Source organism: Melozone crissalis, unplaced genomic scaffold (genome assembly GCF_028551555.1).
Source record: "Melozone crissalis strain CALT ecotype California unplaced genomic scaffold, PUWL_Pcris_2 ptg000027l_1, whole genome shotgun sequence".
NCBI lineage: Eukaryota > Metazoa > Chordata > Aves > Passeriformes > Passerellidae > Melozone > Melozone crissalis.
In genome coordinates this window covers 80,791,879-80,813,148 of record NW_026535805.1, presented here as the reverse complement: position 1 = coordinate 80,813,148, position 21,270 = coordinate 80,791,879, and the positions used below count along the sequence as shown (strand labels likewise).

The following is a 21,270-nucleotide window of genomic DNA, read 5'->3' as shown; positions in this document are numbered from 1 at the left end:
AAAAGTAGACCTTGAAGAGTCCATTACTAAAAATAACCCATACCTTTTGATGCATGGGCTTCCTATGTTGTGTTAATAAAATTAGAATATTGTACAGGGAAATAAGAAAAACTAAACCAAAAGAAAAAAAAAAAAAAACTGACCAAACAAAAACAACAAGTAAACCTCCCCCCACAAAAAACCCCAAAACCAAAACCCTCAACATCAACCCAAATTTCTTACAAGGAAATTATTTTATCTAGTTATCTGCTTTTAAAATTTGACTCTAGTTATTTCAGGTTTCCAGCAAAGCTGAGATACATTTATGTGAATTAATGATCTGTATGATTAAATGACCTCATTTCATCGTATTTAGTGACAATATCTTATCAACAGCAGGATGGACTACTGGAATAATTTCTAAGAAAGGTCTCAGCTGTATTACAGAGAATTTTAATGCATTATTTTAAAGCTGCTGAAAGGGGATTTGTCATATAAAAATAACAGTTTGAGTATTAAAATTGACCACATATGAAGAAATTGAATTACTTGAAAGTAATTAATAAAGCATAAGATATATTTTCATAAAATTAGCTCATACTATTAAATGCATGTTTTAGAGTTGTTAAATATATATAGTTCTGATTTATTGACAAGGAAAAACAATTGTGCCTCTCAAGGATGAATGAACTCTATGTGTAAGTTTGAAAACAAACTAAAAAATTGCAAATTTTGGGTCATTTTAATGGACTGTGTAGGCTACAGAAGCATTTGGGGTAGATCTGGGTAACTAGAAGAAAAACTGTCTTGGAAAGTTAATACAGACATAAATATGTTTGATTGATTATTGCCTTAAGATAGCACAGGTCAATTTGCACATTCTGCATGCTTTTCCCACTTTAAGCTGTTTAAATAAAATAAAACTGGAGGACCACAAGTGTCAATCAAAAGCAGTTTTATCAGATTATGAATCTTCTCTGACAATTTAATTTCCCTAACTCCCCTCAATGGCAATATGTTAGTTGCTGTGCATTTCTTAATCACTCTACTTTATAAAGATGCAGGATCTGAAAGATCCTTCTTATTATCAGAAGCAGCCTAAGTATTACCATAACATTCTTGTTGAGTTAATGAACCTTGTTTATTAATCAGGCTAATCTGCTTACTTTCTTCAGATACAAACAATTATCTACAGCACACAATATGGTGAAGAATTCAGCCTTACATTTTTCATGTATCATGTGCATGATGTGAGAACATCATCCATGTTCTCACTGGGCCAGGTATGCATACCATGGGCAACCAGATAAGCTTATGGAAAAATAGGTATCTTTATAATAAAAAGTGCTAGTCTTACATTCACTTTGCATGGAAATTCTATAAATAAAAGATAAAAAAAATCTCTATTTCTTTTCAAAACATATATGTTTACTCTGTGTTTACTATTACACAGCATCTCTTCATTATGAAACCGTGTCAAGATCATTAGTGAAACTATCTTCAACCATTGCTAATGCAAAGCCCCACATCTGTCTTAGCTTAGCATTAATGTTTATGAAAGAAAAATTAAAAATAAATTAATCCTTTCCTTCTAAATTGTACTTTAAGATGACTTATGCTTTTTAATATTCAAATAAATACCAATATTGTTATGCCATAATTTGAAGAAAAAAATATTCAAAGAATTTTAATGTATACAACTCCTAACTGTGATTACCCTTTTAATGTATGTAACTTGTAATTATGGTTACCCCTGAATTTTTAATAAAAGGTAAAAAACAGTGTGGCTCACTTTTGACATGGCAGAAATGTTGACATATTTCTTGCCCAACTAATTTATTTTAAGATGTATCTAGTAAAACAGAGTATGAGTATGAGTAATTACTATTACTCATAAAATAATAATCTAAAAAAAATTAGAAACAGAACCTCCACTGAAGACAGAGGAAAGATTTTTATGTTCATTGTTTGTAACATATTTGATATTGAAAGGTCAAATTTGAGAAGATATCATTATGCATTTAAAAAATGGTGCAGATACTGTTTTAGACAACAGAGGCAAAGCAGAAAAGTGCAAAGACACCAGATACATACCTAATGACTAAAAATGTTATTGGTCTAGTCAGACAGTTATAGATACAAGTTTTTTCATTTAAAAGAACTTATTCATTAGAGAGTATCCAAATTCTTTCTGTTCCCTTGTCTATTGCTATTGAATACATGTGATGTATTAAGTATTTTTATTATTTTTTTACTCACTATTATTTAGTTGCTAAAAAGCCAACAACTACAGTTCCTCTGAGAAGCAAAACTTATTTTTTCCAGAAATCCAGTAGCACACTGGCTGTCAACGAGAGTATGGGGAAAAATTGTCTTTTTTCACTTAAAGATTAACTCAAGTCAGCTGTGTTATCTTTTGAAGTGACCCTCTTGTTAGAACTGAGCTAGCAAGAAAAGCATCCAGTAACATAGCTTCTTGTGATTTCAGGCAATTTACAGACATTATTTAATCACAACAATGTATTTGAAATGGTTACATTTGTTTATCTGCACTTTCACCTAGAGAATATGAACAGGGATATTAATTAATTTGGCCAAGGGCAAAAATACAATATGTATCATATGTAGATGAAAATTCTCCTCTTTTTATCTCATTGTTAAGTATTCACATCAGCACACAATTTTTCCCTTCTCCAATTGTTTGCTATCATATTAATAATGTAGCTGCAAATTACAGCAAGTCCTAACTCTTTTCAGAAATAACTGATCATTTCTACAGATGACCCTTGGTTCACTATGAGGTTGTTTTGATCATTTGACTGATGATGATGAAGGACCACTGCTATAGACAGCATTTTTTAGTCATTAGAATGAAACTCATTTTCCAGATCTCACACACATTGGGAATTATTGCAAAAATTAATTGGGTAAGGAAACCTTTACAAAGTGACTGGCTTTTCTTTAAAGAAAGAGACATGGACAATTACTAATACAATGCCGCAACAATTTTGTTTCCTGTCACTGACATGCTGCTGTATGAAAGGGTTCTCCTTTTAGATCTGTGCAAAGAAAGAGGTGCAGCATGCTTCTGTGTAAAATTCCCATGGATAAAAGTTTTGGTGAACAGCAACAAGAGTCAAAAACATGATAGCAAAGTGATGCATTGAATGTGATAATCTCCATCTCAGAACAAAGGAAATAATGTTTGTGTTAATGTTTTGCTACAGCCTTTATCCAGTGAAACACCTGGCAGGCTTACATTTCTCTCAGTGAAGCAACAAACTTGAAAGCATCACTTTATCTTTGAAGATATAAGTCAGTATTGTCTTCAATTCCCAACTCAGCAGATACTGACCTTAAGGCATTTAAGGATCTAACATTATTAAATACATTAAAGTTGTCTTTTAAAAAGTTGTTCAGTTTGAGAGGGTTCATTGGAGACCTGTGTTTCAGTACTCTGACATTTCCAGGCTTTACTGATCACCATAAGTTTATCTTCAAAACACCACGATATCATATGTACTTCTCAGTCCACAACCGTATAAAATTTGTTTTCTTGACCTTATTTTCCATAGTAACAATGAGCTTATAAATGCACATGTAAAAACAAAAACCATTTTTTAATTCATCAGTAATTTATCATCCATATTTATGAATGAACTTACAAGTTGCAAAATCAGTACCCTGGGCTCCTTTGGTCAAATCAATTTCTAAGGTTAGGAGTTTCTAACCCACCCATTTCTACGTTTTCCTAGTCAACACAAAATAACCTGTAAGATCTCAAATTAAACAATATATATATAAAATTAGCAAAGCAAAACTTTTAGTATCATATATCTTTCTCCCTAATTTTGATTGGTCTTTTTGTGTTGTTCTTAATGCATTTGCTACCTGGCCTGATGCATCTTGGATGTCCCTTATGTCGTCTAGCATGTCTTCAAGCCTTATACAATACCTTGGATACTTCAGGACATTTGAGGTACCACAAAGATCAGGCAACCAGATTGAGGTCATGCAAACTTTAGAGCAATGTTCAGTTCCTTTGGGAATTAGTAATTTGGCCAGTGGAATGAGATTTGAAAGATTAGGGGTTTTACGTTTGCTAAATTTCAACATTTTGCTTCCTAAACCCTACGTTTTATGAAAGAATGTATTACTGTAAGGTGTCTATACATATATACACTAAATTATTTAAAATCTTCAGTTCTGTCATATTTCTTTTCCAATATGTTCCAGTACTGCAAGTACTTTTTTATCTAAGTAATCTAAAAATTATAAGATTTTCTTATGACAAATTAGAAAAAAACCCCTTTTTATTAGTCTAAAAAACTAGCTCTGTACATTTCAAAATGCAAGCAGAATGTTTGCATTATACAAGATTTTATAGCACTTGAGTAGCAAGTACTATGTCATATTGTGCCAACATAAGAATAATATAAAAAGTATAAATGCTTACCAAAGGGGCAATTGCATTTGAAGCCACTTATGTCCTCTTCACAGGTTCCTCCATTCCAACAGGGTCTGTCTTGACACTCATTGATGCGAACAGAACATGTTTCTCCTGAAAATTTGAATTAAAAATAAAAAAAAAGGACAAATGTGCTCACATGTTGAAATCACAGAGATACATTTGCAATGAAAAAAGTCTATGGGATTGTCACAGTCTACATGGTGACCCCACTGGCTATGGTACACCATGTACGCAGGACTACTGATAGACTCACTGTGTGTCATGAATTTTTCTGCTTCATTGGTTACAGGGCAATCCATTTTGACAGGCAAAGTTGGAAGCATTACAATCAGGAAAATAGAAAGCTTTCTTACTGAGGTTATACATAATCCTGATGCTTTTTTTTTCCCCAGTACACAAATCTACAGCATTCAAGCAATTTTTGTCCAGTCTTGTCAATAATTTTCTTTCATTTTGCTTTCTGACACCTTTGAAACAGAATTGTGAAGTATCATTGACTATACAAGTCAGGCCAACACTAATTTACAGACATCTATGCGTCATAGAAGAGTTCAGCCTATGTTCTACAGCAAGTGGTCAGTACTGTAATATTGGACGAAGGAGGAGCAAGATCAAATCACTAAAGAACATTTAACGAGGCAAAATGCAGATAAAAGGAGATTAAATAACTAAGTGCAAATCTAGGAAGTATAGTGAAATGTAGATTTGTAATCTACAAAAGGGATGTAGATGTGTAACAGGAAAAGCTATTTCCAGTGTATTGGGCTTGTGTGGCCAGATTTTGGTAGAAGGAGGAGCACGGGGGTGGACTCTGTGAGAAGGTGCCAGAAGCTTCCTCCATGTCCAAGAAAGCCAATATCAACAATGTCCGAGATGGACATGCTGCTGGCTAAGGCTGGCTGGGCCAATCAGAGATGGTGGCAACACCTCCATGATAAGATATTTAATAGGAAGGAAAAAACGTTCTTGCACAGGTGAAACTGCAGCCAGAGGACAGCTGAAAGAGAATGTGTGAGGGGGACAGCTCTACAGACACCAGGGTCAGCGCAGGAGGAGCATGAGGTGCTCTGGGCATAAGAGCTGAGATTCCCCTGCAGCCTGTGGGGCCGCCCATGGTGAGGCAGCTGTGCCCCTGCAGCCCATGGAGGAGATCCCTGCCAGAGCAGGTGGTGCCTGAAAGGAAGCTGTGAACCTGTGGGAGGTCCATGCTGGAACAGGCTCATGGCAGGGACTTGCAGACCTGTGGACAGAGGAAGAGCAGGGTTCCTGGTGTGACTTGTCACCATGTGGGGGACCACGCTGGAGCAGCCTGTCCTTGAAGGACTGCACACCAGGGAAGAATGACCCATGCTGAAGTAGTTTGTGGAACCTATTTCCCATGCAATGGACTCATGTTGGAAACAATCATGGAGAACTATTTCCTGTTGGAAGGATCCCATGATGGAGCAGGGAAAGGACTCCTCTTCCTGAGCAGTGGGAGAAACCACAGATGATGAACTGAACATAACCCCCATTCCCTGTCTCTCTGAGCTGTTGGCAGGGAGCAGGTAGAGCTGCGAAGGAGGGATGGGTGGGGGAAGGTGTTTTTAAAGGTTTTATTTTACTTCTCATGATCCTGCTCTGATTTTATAAATTCAATTAATTGTTCTAATTCTAGTCTGCTTTGCCTGTGATGGTATTTGGTGAGTGATCTCTCCTTGTCTCAATCCACGAACCCATTGTTATATCTTCTCTCCCCTGTCCAGTTGCAGAGGGGAGTGGTAGAGAGGATTTGGTGGGTGCCTGGTGTCCAGCCAGGGTTTATCCACTCTATCCAGCCATAGAAATATGGGAGTGAATAATGTTCAGTGATTATAACAAGTCAGCAGTATGGAAAGCATGTTGGGCTTTCTGTGTATTTTGCAGCAAAAGATAAAAATAAACCAAATGCTGATATTCCTCTGAATTCTTTCCATGGTGAAAATAATTTTGTCTCTTCTCTGCAGCACACCTGCATGCCCTCTCATAGAATCATATGAACCAGGACTCTTGGCTCTCAAAACGTATATCTACTAGATATAAATGGTCTTCTTCGGAGAAATGAAGCACCAAGATTCTCTTCCACACATAAACTTGTGATAGAAGGGCTCCTACTGTTTGTTTTTTTTTTTTCTGCCTCTAAACATGTTCTGCATTTTCCGTAAGATTTGAAGATATATGTATGAAAAGGGGGAGAAAAAGCATAGTCCAGGGAGAGTTCAGGTAACTCGGTAAACTAAAAAGCTTTTTGCTAGGAGCAGCTGCTGCTGAATGCTCTCTAACATATGCCATGGCACCAGTGAGCATTGCAGCAAGGACTGGCCAACATATAAATTAATTTCTAAGTTCTTTAATTTTTTAAAGAATTTTCTTTGAAGTGCTGATATGGTAATGGCACTATATGCAACCTTGCTGATCTAATTCTGGTGTTTTGCATTCCTTTTTCTTTCCAGTTCAGGTCCCTGGTTATGGTGGGATTATTATTTATCTCTTTTGAGGGAGATAAATAAAAATGCATTGGCATCTGTTCTGTCCTCTGGATAGGCAGGTGGAGAGTAGCACAAATAGCACAAACAGAGTTTCCTGCAGAAGTAAATTGTCTGGCCACAAGCCATGGACAAGCTGAAGCATGTACTAGAAAAAACTCCTTGAAACAGATTCTTTCACCTCCCTTGAATTGTTAAAGGTTAAAGCAAATGCAGTTTCAAGGGAAATAATAGAATGAGAGCATCATGATATACTGATGACATCTAAGATAACATGCAAGGGGTAATTTAGGAATTCATCTTCTCAGAGTACAAAGGTAATATGTGGGCAGTATTTAAACATATTTCAGAAAGAATCAAAGAATCTGTGAAGCTACTGTGAGACCATATTTTCTGAGTATTTGAGACATGAAAAAAGCTGGACAGATACAGAGAAGCCTTTTTTGTTTTCAGTATGCAGCTCCTCTGAACTACGCATTTGAAATGTATGATGAGAACCTTCTTTGAAAGTCAGATAAAAATTGTTAATTGGCTACAAATTACTTTCAGCATCGAAGTATGTTAATATAAAATTTTTTTAGTTTATGCTTTTAAGGTTAAAATTAATACAACTTATTGCAAACATAATTACTAGTAAAACATAATATTTAATTAGCTATTTAATAAATCATAGCTTTAGGTCTGAGATCCTATACATTTTAACGGCATCATATCACCAATCTGAAGTACAAAGAGAATGTTAAAAATTACCGTGAGCCAACTATATTTCTATTAATGTTATAGAATATTTTGTGCTGTTTAAAATTACAGTGTTCTCAAATATATAACAGATAATTACAGGAAAATCTGTCACTTGCAAATTGCATTGCCTGATCTTTAACAGTAACAGTTTCTACTGGCACATCAATGATACATAAGACATTATTCGGCAGGAGCACAAAGGTGTTGAGAAGAACATAAGGAGCTGAGATGGTGAATACTAAAAAATTAGCAAAGATATTTCATCATGCTCAGTGCTACTAATATCACTTACTCTCTTTAAAACAATCATGCTATTTTAGCAAATGGAGGGACTCTGAAGTTCTCAGGTAAATATAACTACAGACGAAAGACAACAAAAAAAAATTAGGTTTCATAAGTCTAATGGATGAACTCTCATCAAATCTTCCTTATATTCAGAAGTGCAATTCCGTTAGATCACTAGATTGAAAGTTTGAACTTTTCAAAATTTGGATGTCTTTTTTCTGCTCAACTTAAAGAAATGAACTTTGCACTTCATCTGAACTTATCAAACTATTGTTAGAGTTTATAGAATATCCACAAAATGGTGGGGTTTTTTGATATCAAAATAGGTTCAATTTCAAACTGTTCTCAAATATAATATTCAGAGATTAGAATAAATATCTGAAATTCATTCAGAAATTAGAATAGAACTGAAATCATTTGCAAACTTCTTTTCTTAAAATAATACACATTATATTTAAAGTATCTCTTATTGAGTGCCACCCCCACTATAACATTTCTGTCTGAATCTCAAAACACATGCAAAAAGGCAAAATATGAAGTTTCTTTTAAATACTGTTTATACTAACTTTTGTTTTATAGGCAAAATGAAATATAAAGTTTGACAATGTAAAGGCACACAGAATGACCACAGTGAAGGAAAGGATGTGTAAGAATATTTTTTTAAGTAAAACTCCTTACTTGAGATATTAAAGACACAAAATTAATCTTTCTATTCCGAGATCAGATGAAAAGCAAATGATTTAACATTCTCCTTAATGTAATCTTAATGAAGTACTATAAAAAAAAAAAAAAGCAAAACACGAGAGTTTTATAAAATTCAAGAAGTAGCCAAAATACTAATAGTGCATTTGAGGACCGTTTTCACAACACCCCTGCCTTACTGTCCACCATTTTATAAAATGTGTATAATTGCAAAGCATTCCAGTCATGTACCTGATAATGAATTGTGAAATTTTATTGCTTGATAAGCAATATAAGCTATTCTGTTAGATAAGAGATGCATCAAGCTGAGTAATGCTTCTGCTGACTTTGCAGTAAATGCAGTTATGAAAAAGACAGACCGACGGTCCAGGTGAGGCTTTACTGAACTTGTCAGACATTTCTTTTTCTCAACTTTGTTGTTCTACACATTTGCTAATTTTAAAATTTACTTTGGGTAAAATATTTTAGTAGTTAAAATATTGTAGTAGTTAAAAATCCAAAGCAAATCTAATTTTTATTTACCTCATACAGAGTAATCCTTTCTGTGAATGCCTATTACAGACTGAAAATTTATATGATGTATCAAACCACTCCATCCTCTTAGCTTCCATGAAAGAGTTTTAACTCTGAGAAAGTCTGTGACTCTTCAAATATAAACTTCCCTGAGCCCAGCTCATCTGTGTCCATGGGATTACATTGTACATTTGACAGTTTGCTCTGGCACAATGTACCAGCAATAATGAGTCTTCCATAGAAGAAAAAGCCAGCCAGAGCCCCTGAAAAGGTTGTACTACCCAATGTCCTGAGCTGGAAACCCAGCCCAGCCTTGAATGTGGTGGAAGTGTGGGAGCAGACATGATCTGTGCTTCTGGGATAGTCTAGTCCTATCAAGATAGGAACTGTATGAATGGAAATGGAAGCATGTGCTTCAAATGCAGAACGGATGTGAGAAAAAAATTAACCTGATTGCCTTTCTTTGTCAGCAAAATGAATGATTTCATGCTTTCCAGATGACTCTGCTTCAGGCAATTCCTATAAAGCAGCTATCAGAGCCCTGAGACCACTAACATACCCAAACTGTCTGCAGCAGACCCACCAAGGTGCTTCCTACAGACCCTCCCCATTGTCAATGAGTTCACCTGTGGGTACTTTGATCTGCCCGAAACTATTCTGTAGATGTTTTAATTTCCAATCCTGCTTTCCTCCCTGTCTCAAGAGTGATCTTGAAAGGGTTTTTTTATTTTTTTTATTTTTGGATGGATTCCTTGTATGTATATTACAGATTTGTCTCTGGTTCTGTCTCCTACTTGCTTTCCTAGCTGGATCCTGGATTTGATCCATTGCTTGCACTGTCTGGGGCTTGTCAGGGACCCTGTTACCAGACACTGGTTCTGACTTCTCTTTGTAGATGCTGCAGAACTGTGCTTTGCTTAGTGATGGCAACATTGCACTGAGGTTAAACTTGGATTCTAGTTTGTGATTCCTCTCATGGAGCAGCCTTGATCTTGCTGCTCCCTGTAAACAGGTTCAATCTTCATAATGTGTTAGGGCGTCCATCACCTGCTCTAGACTTGATTTGTATGAGGGATTAAGCCTTAAACTTACTTGTGTCAAAAAGGATTGGCTTTCACACAACTTCAAGTACTTCCCTTCAAGATTTGTTTTACTTGATGGCATGGAGGATATACCATCCACACCTATTACAGAAGGGGGAAATTATTTAAAAACATCCAACAAATGCAAAACCAATTAATAATGTACAGAAAATACAAACACTAAATATTTCCTCAGACTGCAGATATCACATGGACTTCTCCTGTGTATTTGTGGAATAAAAAGTAAAAACAAAGCCCAGAAATTTAAAGTCATGGAATGAAAGCCTACATGCCATTTTTCTCTTCATGGGCAGAAAGAAGAATGATGAAGAGCATGACATGTAGAATATATGAATGTCAAACTCAAAGAGTCACTGTGAGACCTACATTAATAATGAGCTTTAATACTGTTATTTATTAATTGCACACAAGTGAAGCAATGAGAGACTGTATTTGGGTCTGTCAGAATAAAGAGATTTCCCAAATCTTAACTCTTCAATCAATTCTATATAGATGCAAACCCTCGAGAGAAACCGGTGAGGGAACATTGCCTATCTGTTTAGAGTTACTGCCTTCACATTTTTGTGGGCATCTAAACAGAAGAGTTTTAATGAAGGACATGTTTAGATAAATATGGGGGTTTTTCCAAATAATTCCAAGAAGGGCTTCCTTTAAACCAGAAGTAAACAGAGTGCTATTTATTTAGACATACTAGTAAACATGAAAGCTGGAATTATTTGATGCTGAATAGTGATGTATCAAGATATAGTTAACACAAAGGTATGGGAGAAAGGACAGACTAGGAATTAGTCTGAATGTGAACTGGGAATTTCTCTGAAGCATTACGCTACATTAGAAGGACTGAACCAAAAGATGGCAATATAGGGGGTCACCACATGACCAAAAGTTAAAAAAAATTTGAAAAGTTATTAATTTATTTTAAAATCGTACTGCAAACTTCCAAGTTTGATATGTGTGAAGTTCTCTTACAGGCAGAGGAGGGTACTTTGATATTTCATCTGAAAGTGAATTTACTATTTATGAAGAAAAATGGTGTACATCTGGATTTGTTCGAAAGCTAAATTAGAGAGAAATAACAAACACACAAAAACAAGATAAGAATAAATGTGGGGGTTTTAGTTGTAAACAGAGATACAAATCACTGTTTCATAACATGGAGTTATGACTGAACTTAAAATCTGTTTTGTACGGGAAAATATCCCAGGATCATAAACCCTCAGAGATTATGAAAATATAATTGCCAGGGTGGTGATAACCCTTTTATGAGTTTAAACAGCCTTTTATTAATTGTTTGTGGTTTATACTCTGAAAAATCAGAAAATATATTCAGTACATGTGGTAATGACTTACACCCAATGGGTAATGGTGACATTTCTTTTGTCTTTATATTTGCTTCTGCGGAAATGCCATTATATAATATCTTGTTGCATGATAAAATAAAGATTCTTTTAAAGTGTTTTCCAGCAATATATAATTATATCATTTATATAAGCAGTAACAGTTACAGAATGGTTGAGATTGGAAGTGACCTCTGAAGATCATTTTGTTCAATCCCCCTGTTCAAGCTGGAACACCCTGAGCCAGTTTCATGGAACCATGTACAGATGGCTTGTGAATATCTCTAAGAATGGAGACTGAACAACACCCATGATCAATCTGTGGCAGTGCTCAGTCACCCTCACAGAAATAAAGTATTTCCTGATGTTCAGGAATAATGCTAGAAGCATCTGCGTTTCCCTTTGTGCCCATTGCTTCTGGTTCTGTCACTGAGCTCTACTGAAAAGAGCCTGGCTCCATCTTCTGTGCATCCTCCCTTCAGGTATTTTTATACATTGATAAGATCCCTCTCTGAGCCTTTCTTCTTCATTCTGAAGAGTTTCAGCTGCCTCAGCCTTTCCACAAACAAGTTTAAAAGGACTGGATTGTCTATTGATTCCTGGAAGACGCCCCTGGTTACTTCTGGAAAGGTTGACTCCATGACAAACATTTCCTCTGGGCTTGGCCACTCCTTCAGTTTTCAGCTTACCTCGCTCTCTACTCATCCAGCCTATACTGATCAGCTTTTTCATGAGGATCTTGTAGAAGGTCACACAGAAAGCTTTGTTAATGTCGAGGCAGACAATACACACAGCTCACCTCTCATCTCTCTAATTTCATACAGAAATTAGTACAAAAAGAAATCATAGCATCAGGTTGTGTAGGATTTATCTAATTCAATGAAGAAATCTACAGCCCACCTCTTCCTAGAAAATATGGCTAGGACAGACAGATGCCCTATCTCCCTCCAGTTTATAGAAGGGGAGTCTGAACAACTCAGTCAAATATAGCTGATTGTATTCTATACATGCAAAGAGATGGTACTGCTGATCTCATTCATCCTCAAGCTCACATTTTCCTATTCTGTACCAAAACATTTGTTCTTTTCAGCCTGTGTATGACTGAAGCCATGGCATGTAAGACTGCATGACTGTGAAATTAAAACAATGCAATTAAAATTGTATTTTGGAACTTCATTGATTTTTTTCCCAACAGAATCAAAGCTAATACTCAGAATTGTGCATTTAATGGAGGGAAGGTCAGCTGGGGAACTGTTAGGAGGGACAACATAAGAATTTTAATGCTAATTAAGTTAAAGCTCCAGTCAAACATACAATCACAAATGTATGCATATTTATTTATAATTGTAATTAAACAGTCACATAAACATTGCTTACATAGAGGGGGACAAACACATCTATAATACAAGGCACTTCAAAAGAACAAAACTTACCTGTAAACCCAGCAGTACAATGACAAGAAAAGCGGCCACTTAAATCCATACAAGTAGCTCCATTTTTGCAAGGTGAACTTGAGCATTCATTAACTTCAACTTCACAGAAGGGTCCTTCATATCCAGGCACGCAGTAACAGCTGTAATTATGCAAGTGGTCCTGGCAGAATCCATATTGAGAGCACTGGTTTCCAACGCAGTTGTCTATATCAAGTTCACAAAATGTGCCAGTGTAACCAAGGGGACATATGCACCTGTTATTGAAATGAGAGGAGAGGAGGGGGGAAAATCTAACTAAATAGCTATCCTGGAATATATAGGTCAATTATAACTAATAATGTTAACAGTACTCTGCCTTTAAATTACCCACAAATGAATCGCAATTTTTTTTTTCAATCTTTTTTCCTTACCTTTAATTAGTCACTAAGTAACTTCATTTCAAGTGCACTGGTAGCAATAATTAAATTAAAATCTTAGCTACTTACATTGGAAAAACTAGGAGCAATATTCATATTAAGCTTCAAGTGAAAATATTGAAAAAGAAAACTCTTATAAATATGAGTATTATGCATTTTAATTGTTTTTTTTATGAAAAAAATTGTTAGCTGCTACAGTATCTCTAGGAATAAACAATATTACAACCTGTTTGGATATAAAATCAGTACAAAATTGCTTTATTGTTGGCAACAAAAGTTACAATTTCTGTCGAACCAAAGAAAAATACCTATAAAACACTATAGATATTTTTCAGTATATTTTATAGAAATTGTTCAGAGTATTTTTTTCCAAAATTTAGACAGACATCTAAACCATGTAAGGCTGGAAATGATTTTTTCATGATTATCCTTTCTACCTTTTTTTTCTTTTGCTGTATGAATGAAAACAAATATGGATTATCTCATAGCTGACCCACATCTCATAAAATTAGAAAATCCCTTGTACTTGGCAATATATTCTTTGATTGATTCTCCCCTTATCATGTCCAGAAGTGTCCTCACACATGAGGTAATTTTACCATAGAACCTCTGTTCTTGACCCACAGAGATGCTATCCAGAAGATGGAAAGAACTAACAAGTTAAACAAGCCTGGATTATAGTAATTTTTTCTACTGATCCATCTGGCAGAAAGAGTATTTTTTCCTTTATTTTTAACACAAGTGAATGCTCATGTAGCTCTTTGCTTCTGCCCTTGTTTACAGTGCCTGCATTTCTTATGGTAGACATATGGAAACTAAATCAGGAGCTGTGTGCCTTGGAGTACAGCTAATGGACACCAACTGCTGATGGGCTTTTAGTCCGTGGACCAAAACAGAGCTTGCTTGAAGTAAGCCCTCCGTATCTCATTCAGTGTTGTTGTGAGCCCTTCATCACTACCATTTTTGCTCTACAGATCCATTGCTACTGCAGTAATGACTCCAGTATATATAGCTGCTATATTGTATTCTGTCTTCCAGCCTCAGTCACTTAGTACATGAGAAATTTCTACCTTCTCTTGAGAGCTTCTCACACAAGTTGATTCTGTTTCTCATTTTTAAGGGAATGGAGTACACAAAAATATCATACATATTTTACTGTGCTGATTTTAGATGGTGTAGAGTTAGTCTTCACAGTGACTAGTGCTCATATTCTCTTGGACTTAATACACTGTTTTGCATTTATGCTAGAAACAGAGTTGTTAATATAGAGATGTTTTTGTTATTGCTGAGCAGGGCTGACAGAGAGCCAAGGCCTTTTCTGCTTTTTGCACTGCCAGCCTGGTGAGGGAGTTGGGGCTGCATGGGAGGCTGGGAGGAGACACAGCCTGGACAGGTGACACAAACTAAGGGACATTCCAGAGCATGGGACATCATGCTCAGTATATCAAGTGCGGGGAAGGAGGAAAAAGTGAGGGACATTTTGACTCATGGCATTTGTCTTCTGAAGTAGCTGTTCTGTGTGATGAGGCCCCACTCTCCTAGAGATGGCTGAACACCTGCCTGCCCATGGGAAGCAGTGAATTCATTCCTTGTTTTGCTTTGCTTGTGTGCATGTCTTTTGCATTTCCAATTAAACTGTCTTTATCTCAACCCATGAGTTTTCTAACTTTTACCCTTCCAATTCTCTTCTCCATCCTGCTGCAGCAGGAGTGAGTGAGTGACTGCATTGGGCTTGGCTGCAGGTGGTGTTAGACAATTACATTTATAACTAAATATAAATTTTGACTTCCGTAAAATTTCATTATGCATAAACATTAAAAGCAGGTGTGCTTTTAGCTACCTTTAGTTGCACATTTTCTGAATCTATCTACAATAATATGGTAAACTACCAGACATATTAATCTTTCTGCTGCAGTTAATCACTTTATTTCCTTTTTTTTTTACAGTAACAATTAGTGTGGGCACTGTAAAAATGTAACTATTCAATCATTCTTTGACAATGTGGCTATTATCATTAGCATTGAATGGAAAATTTAACTTAGAGCTCTCCTTACAAAAACATGAGGATGAAGAATTTTCTGTCCTTTCCTGACTATTACTGGTTGTATAGCTTATCTTCAGAGACCACAGAAGAGCTACACAGAAGCAGATGTGATGTAGAATCTTCTTGTTTAGGATTCATACTTCTGATTTCATACTACAAGCAATGATGTAATGAATATTTCAGATGTCAATATATTTTTCAGTGCCTTGGTGTCTGAAGAAATCAAAAACAGCAAAGAATGAAAAGCACTTTGTTTTTCCTAGCAAAATTATACCTAGATGTCTTTTAATTTAGTACAGGTCATCTCCTACAACAGTGTACCTAAGTGCTGTACTATTATTATTATTATTATTATTATTATTATTATTATTATTATTATTATATTTTGTTATTATTACATTTCTTTTTATAATCTTCAGCAGTACTAAAATACTGAGCATGATATCAGAAGTTTTGAGGCATGGCTTGATTTTGAGTCTTATTCGCTTTGAAGCGCGAACGTTTCCCTATGATAAATAAAAGAAAAAAATTGTATACAGGTATACACAATACCAGAATTTGCATTTGTAAGTATATTTCTAGCTCAGGGAACTTGCATTTTGTCCTTATCAGAGAGATGACCTCAGCAGAGAGGCTCAGTGTCTCCATGGTCTGTCTGGGTGTCACTCCCTGTGCTGGAGTCAGTGACTCCTCCCTCTCCTGCCCCACCTTCAGCTCTGGGATGGCCTGTCTGGGGTGTGTGTGAGAGATCTCCCAGCAGAGACCAGAAAATGCTAATGACACCTCCCCAGCCTCTTTCTTAAGGGAGACTAAAATGTCAGCCTCACAGAATGGGGGAACAGTGAAAGCAGAAGCATGGCACCAGAGAACAGCATATGAAAAAGTATTGTGTTAGTATTAATGGGAATAACAATACTTTCTTAGCTCCATGTATGTCCTCTTTCATCCACAACAAGATTTGGAGGGTAAGAGATACTGTCCTAGGGTGACATTATGATGCTTGTATCCCCATTCATGTGTTCTGTTTATGCTGGATATTATGTTCTGTGCCTTCAAGACTGGCTCTGAAGAGCGAAAGTTTTGGTTGGGTTTCTTATCAGACGCTCCCCCATGGCTGGTGGGACACAGAGATGGGGCAGTACAACGTGTTGCTTTTGTTTTTCGCTTTTGCTTTTCGCTTCACTCTCTCGCTGTTTCTTCTGCTTTGCTTCTGCTTGCTCTCACTCTGCTCATTAGCTTGTTTAGCTAAACAGTCCAAATTTCTTCCTGGATTGTTTCTCCTTTCCTTTTTTGGACCAACTTGAACCTGCTCTGGACTGGGACCTGGGAACACCGAGAGTTTGCACCTTGTGGCTGCAGCAGCTGCCTCAGCGCGGGAGGGACTGAGAACAGAGCGACCACCCCCAAGAGAGACTTTCTGAATTTGGCATCTTTTTCAGAGCAGTGGAAGAGTGGTGTCATCCAGTATTGTTCATTTTGTGTGCTGGGGGTGCTGTGCCTGTTAATAAACAGGTTCTTTCCACTTCTCTCCGAGGAATTCTTCCGAACTGGTTGGGGGGAGGTGTCGTGTGGGTTTGCTTTCTGGAGGGGCCCTCCTTTTGAGATTCTCACCCAAATTTGCCCTAAACCAGGGCAGATACTAAGAGAGAAAACAAATACCTCAATGCTTTTGCTACAAACATGGATTTTAGTAGTGAGTAGCAAACACAAGTCACTTGAGGATCACTGTGCTCCCACATATATCATGCAGATGATTGTATGCTACTACTCCAGAGCCTGAATATTGTTAATGTCGCAAGATAATTTGATATACTTGTGAAATAAATGTTGAGTGGACATGCTAGGACAGGCATGGAATTTAGTCTAAGAAGGAATGTGTTGCTAAAATGAGAATGGTTATGGCACAGATGCAATGTGTTTCTACCAACCTTTTATCACTAAAGGTCTCAAACAGCAGATGTGTGGGCAAATTGGCCAGTGCTGGTTTGTCCAGGCAGTGAAGCTGTCAAGCTATCACCGCAGGCTGCCTGCACTAAAGATGTAGTGTGACTTGTGTTATTGAGTAAATAATCATGTACATTGAATGAATCTTTAAAATGACTGCAAAAAGCCAAAGACCAGGCTGAAGATCTGTCTATGGTAACCTGTGCTGGGAGATGACCTTGCTATTTTCTGTATTGATACAAGAGGCATATAGGAGCACTGAAGCCTGGAATTAGCAAAATTTTCCCAGAATCCCTCTACCTTGTTTTCTTAATATTTATCATTTTATATTTATATATATATATATATATATATATATATATATATATATATATTTATTTATTTATTTATTTATTAGTATTTTTCCAAGTATATTAGCTGCAATTACTCAGTATAATTATCCCTTTTTGCATTTGAAATGTGAACTGCGCACACATAAGTGGTTGAAAAGGTTATTTAGTTTCACTTTGACTTTTTATATGCATCTGTATTGTCTAAGAAAACCTGTTGTATAACTTATTGCAGAGGTATTGTCTAAGAAATTGTGACATATATTCACCCATCTTCTGGAGTTGTAGAAGTGAGGAAAAGTATTTATCCTCTTTCTCAAGTGCAAGAAGTCAATTATTGCTTTGGCAAACTGTGTATATCACAGTACTAATTTATATGGCACTGTCAACTAGGTCCTGCAATCAAATTGTATATATAGTATAGTATGAATAATCTTTTAAAAAGAAAATTAGATACAGAAAAAATATTCTATTCAAACAGCTCAATTTACCCAGCTGGAAGAAAATGGAAGAAGTCAAGGATGAATAATATAATAGGAGCTTTAAATTTTGTGATACTTAGAAATTATCTAAATTATGTTTACTTTATACAATCTTGCTGGCATCATGCAAAGAAGTGTTTCATATTCTAAAGCATTTTACCCTACAATGTGTCACTTTACTCCTTTGCACTGAGATTAGTTAATTATTTAGTTGTGTGCATTGAAATTTGAATACACAATACTGAAGAATGTGTTGGCAATTCAAGTTTTGCCATACACCAAATTTAATTTCTTAATGAGACATTTTCCTGCATAAAAACTAATGGAATGCTGATGACAGAGCTATAGTTATTGACTAAAATACATTTTTAAAATATATTAGCTCATCATGACTTTTTAAACAGTGGTAAATACTACAATATAGCTTCAACATTCTCAGTCCTTCTTGCTGGACTTTTTTGGGGTTGTGATAAATGTAACACTTCATCTGAACACCCTGGACTGAAGAAATGGGAAACAGGACAGGTAATGGAAACTACATTGAGTTTTAAATTGGGTGTTTTCACTGTGTTGTTCCTTTCCACTGAATAGACAATAATAAAGTATCTACTGTTAATGTCTTATTTCAGTTAGGATCTTGGTTGTCCAAAATTGACAAGAAAAAAATTTACAAGGGTGAAAAAGTCAGAGTAACAAGTTTCCCCTTGGATTTCAAAACAGGAGGTTATACTCCTCAAAGATCTATTTCATTTTAATTATTCATTAAATGCTTCTCATTGAGGCATATTAAATCAGTTCTCTCTCTTCTCCTATGCAGAACACAATCAAACAATGCAGGTTCTTTAGAAGAGGAAAAACTATTATCATTTTCTTTTTAATCTAGAAACATTTTCTATTTACTGAGGTGAGGAATCTTATCTGTTGTTTTTTCTCTCACGTATATGTAACCAAAGTTCAGGAGATTCTTTTGGCAAGTGGATGCAATTTTTCTATTGCATGGTATCTGCCAGATTCATATTGACAGCTGCACCCTCAACCCAGTGGCAAGAGCAGCAATTCTTTGAAGTTATCATTTTAAACACATGCTGATTGACTTACTTCATGGTATCGCAAACAGCACAGACTCAGCTGGCAGTGCAACAATTAATTTGAATTAATTACAGGTTTTGTGTCACTGTGATTGGGGCCACTTAGTTGTAAGAAAAAGCTCACTAAACCAAAGGAGTAAAACTCTTAAGACTTCTTACTGTAATTATGAGGATCTTGGTTTGCAGCCTTGCTGAGAATTACACTGTATAAAAGTCTAAAACTCCCCCTCCTTCATTTAGAGCAATTCCCCAATCTGAACTCAAAGGAAATGCTTTGCATATAGATAAAAATACCTCTAGGTGACACTACAGTCTGGAACAGTTTTTCAAAATGGGAAGAGAAAAAGAACATGTCATGGTAAAGAGACGAAAAGCTAGAAACATTTCCTTCAGTTGACAGCTTATTTCCCATCCGGAAAAATAAAAAAATGATGGCTTGCAAAATGAGATCTTACAGGAGGGGGATGCTCCTGAATCAAAGGTGGGTATTTTCTATGATTTTCTAGGGTAAGCTTTACTATATCAAGCTACCACTAGAAAAATACATTATGACCAAAATTTAATAATTTAAAATTTAAGATTTCTTAACTAGGAGAAAGGTCTAGAGTTTTATAGTAATTTTATGCAAATAAAATCTAATAGATATAAAATTTTGGCATATCTTTATCTTCTGCATTCATTAAGAGAGATTTTGAATAGCTGTAATAGTTATAAAAATGGATCTCTGTAGAGTTCTTAATGGCACTTATACATTTGAATCTCCATATATTCTGCTGAAAGTTCTCTTATGTCTTCCTGAAACTACTTTGCATCAAATACAGCTCTTGATAAATACTTTGATAAAAAATATACTAATTTTAGGACAGAAATGCAATTGCAAGTCTTTAGTAAAGGTGTGTGCACTTACATTCAGCGTTTTCTCTTGTATTCTTTTGGTTTTTAATCATGTATTGGAAAGGAGAAATTGGTTTTGTCTTACTTTCTAACAAAAACTTGGCCAACATTCTTTTCAGGGCAGGCATAATTTAGGTATTTTAAAAAATGCTTCATTGAGAAACAACCACGCTCTCTCAACAGATCAGATATTATAGAGTAAACATTTTACACTTTGTCGTGACAAAATAGCCAGCTGTGTTCTTTTGGGGTCAAGTTCTCTGCTAAGAAAACTGACCATCTAAGATTCAGATCTCAATGGTGTATTTTTCTGTTCCTTAGATAAACAGACAGATCTGTCAATATAATTTGTCTTTCAATGACTGAAAAAGGAAGAATTAAGTGCTTTCTGTCACTAAACTGAGTCTGTATAAACAAGTAAAATCAAAAGTTCTTTATTACCAGATGTCTTCAGAGCTACTAATTTCTCAGTAAATGCTAGTGGATTTTGTAATGTAAACATAGCTTTGTATTTCTATCAGAATTATTTTCCTGATAAAGAAAAGAAAGCCACAGATTTAGGTTAAATAAGGTGCAATATATGGTCCAGTAATTTGATACAAGAGTTGACTGCAAAGTGGAAAAAGGAAGGATGTGTACTTTGGGGGGATTCTTTGACAAAATACTCCTTTAACTCTGAGATACTGAGAATCAATAATTTTTCAACATTTGTGTGTCTGTTTGGTGATTTCAGTTAATTTTACAGAAGATACTTTGAAAACAGAACTGAAATTGAAGACATCTTTAATTGCTTCTATTTTTATCTTGTGCACAATTGCAATCTTTTCTAAGTAGAAACATTAAAGCATACTGATTACAGTGCTTCTAAATAGGGCATGACACAGCATAGAATAATGTATTTCAAAATACATTTACAGATATTATGGAAAAGTTTTATTTATTCTGGATTTTGTAGAGGAAATATAAATAATTCAAGTAAGATAGTTGAATTCTGTTTATTGAAGA

The 21,270-nt window shown here is 35.7% G+C and overlaps 1 protein-coding gene across 1 annotated transcript in view; it reads right to left on the bottom strand.

Moving 5' to 3' along the window:
• The window catches only part of EYS (eyes shut homolog), a 704,955-nt gene that overhangs the window by 596,113 nt on the left and 87,572 nt on the right, over window positions 1–21,270 (bottom strand). Inside the window, exons 10-11 of the mRNA XM_054280634.1 lie at window positions 13,069–13,322; window positions 4,436–4,540 (exon numbers count right to left, since the gene is read on the bottom strand). Coding sequence (XP_054136609.1) covers window positions 4,436–4,540; window positions 13,069–13,322 — 359 coding nt within the window. The remainder of the gene's footprint in view (window positions 1–4,435; window positions 4,541–13,068; window positions 13,323–21,270) is intronic.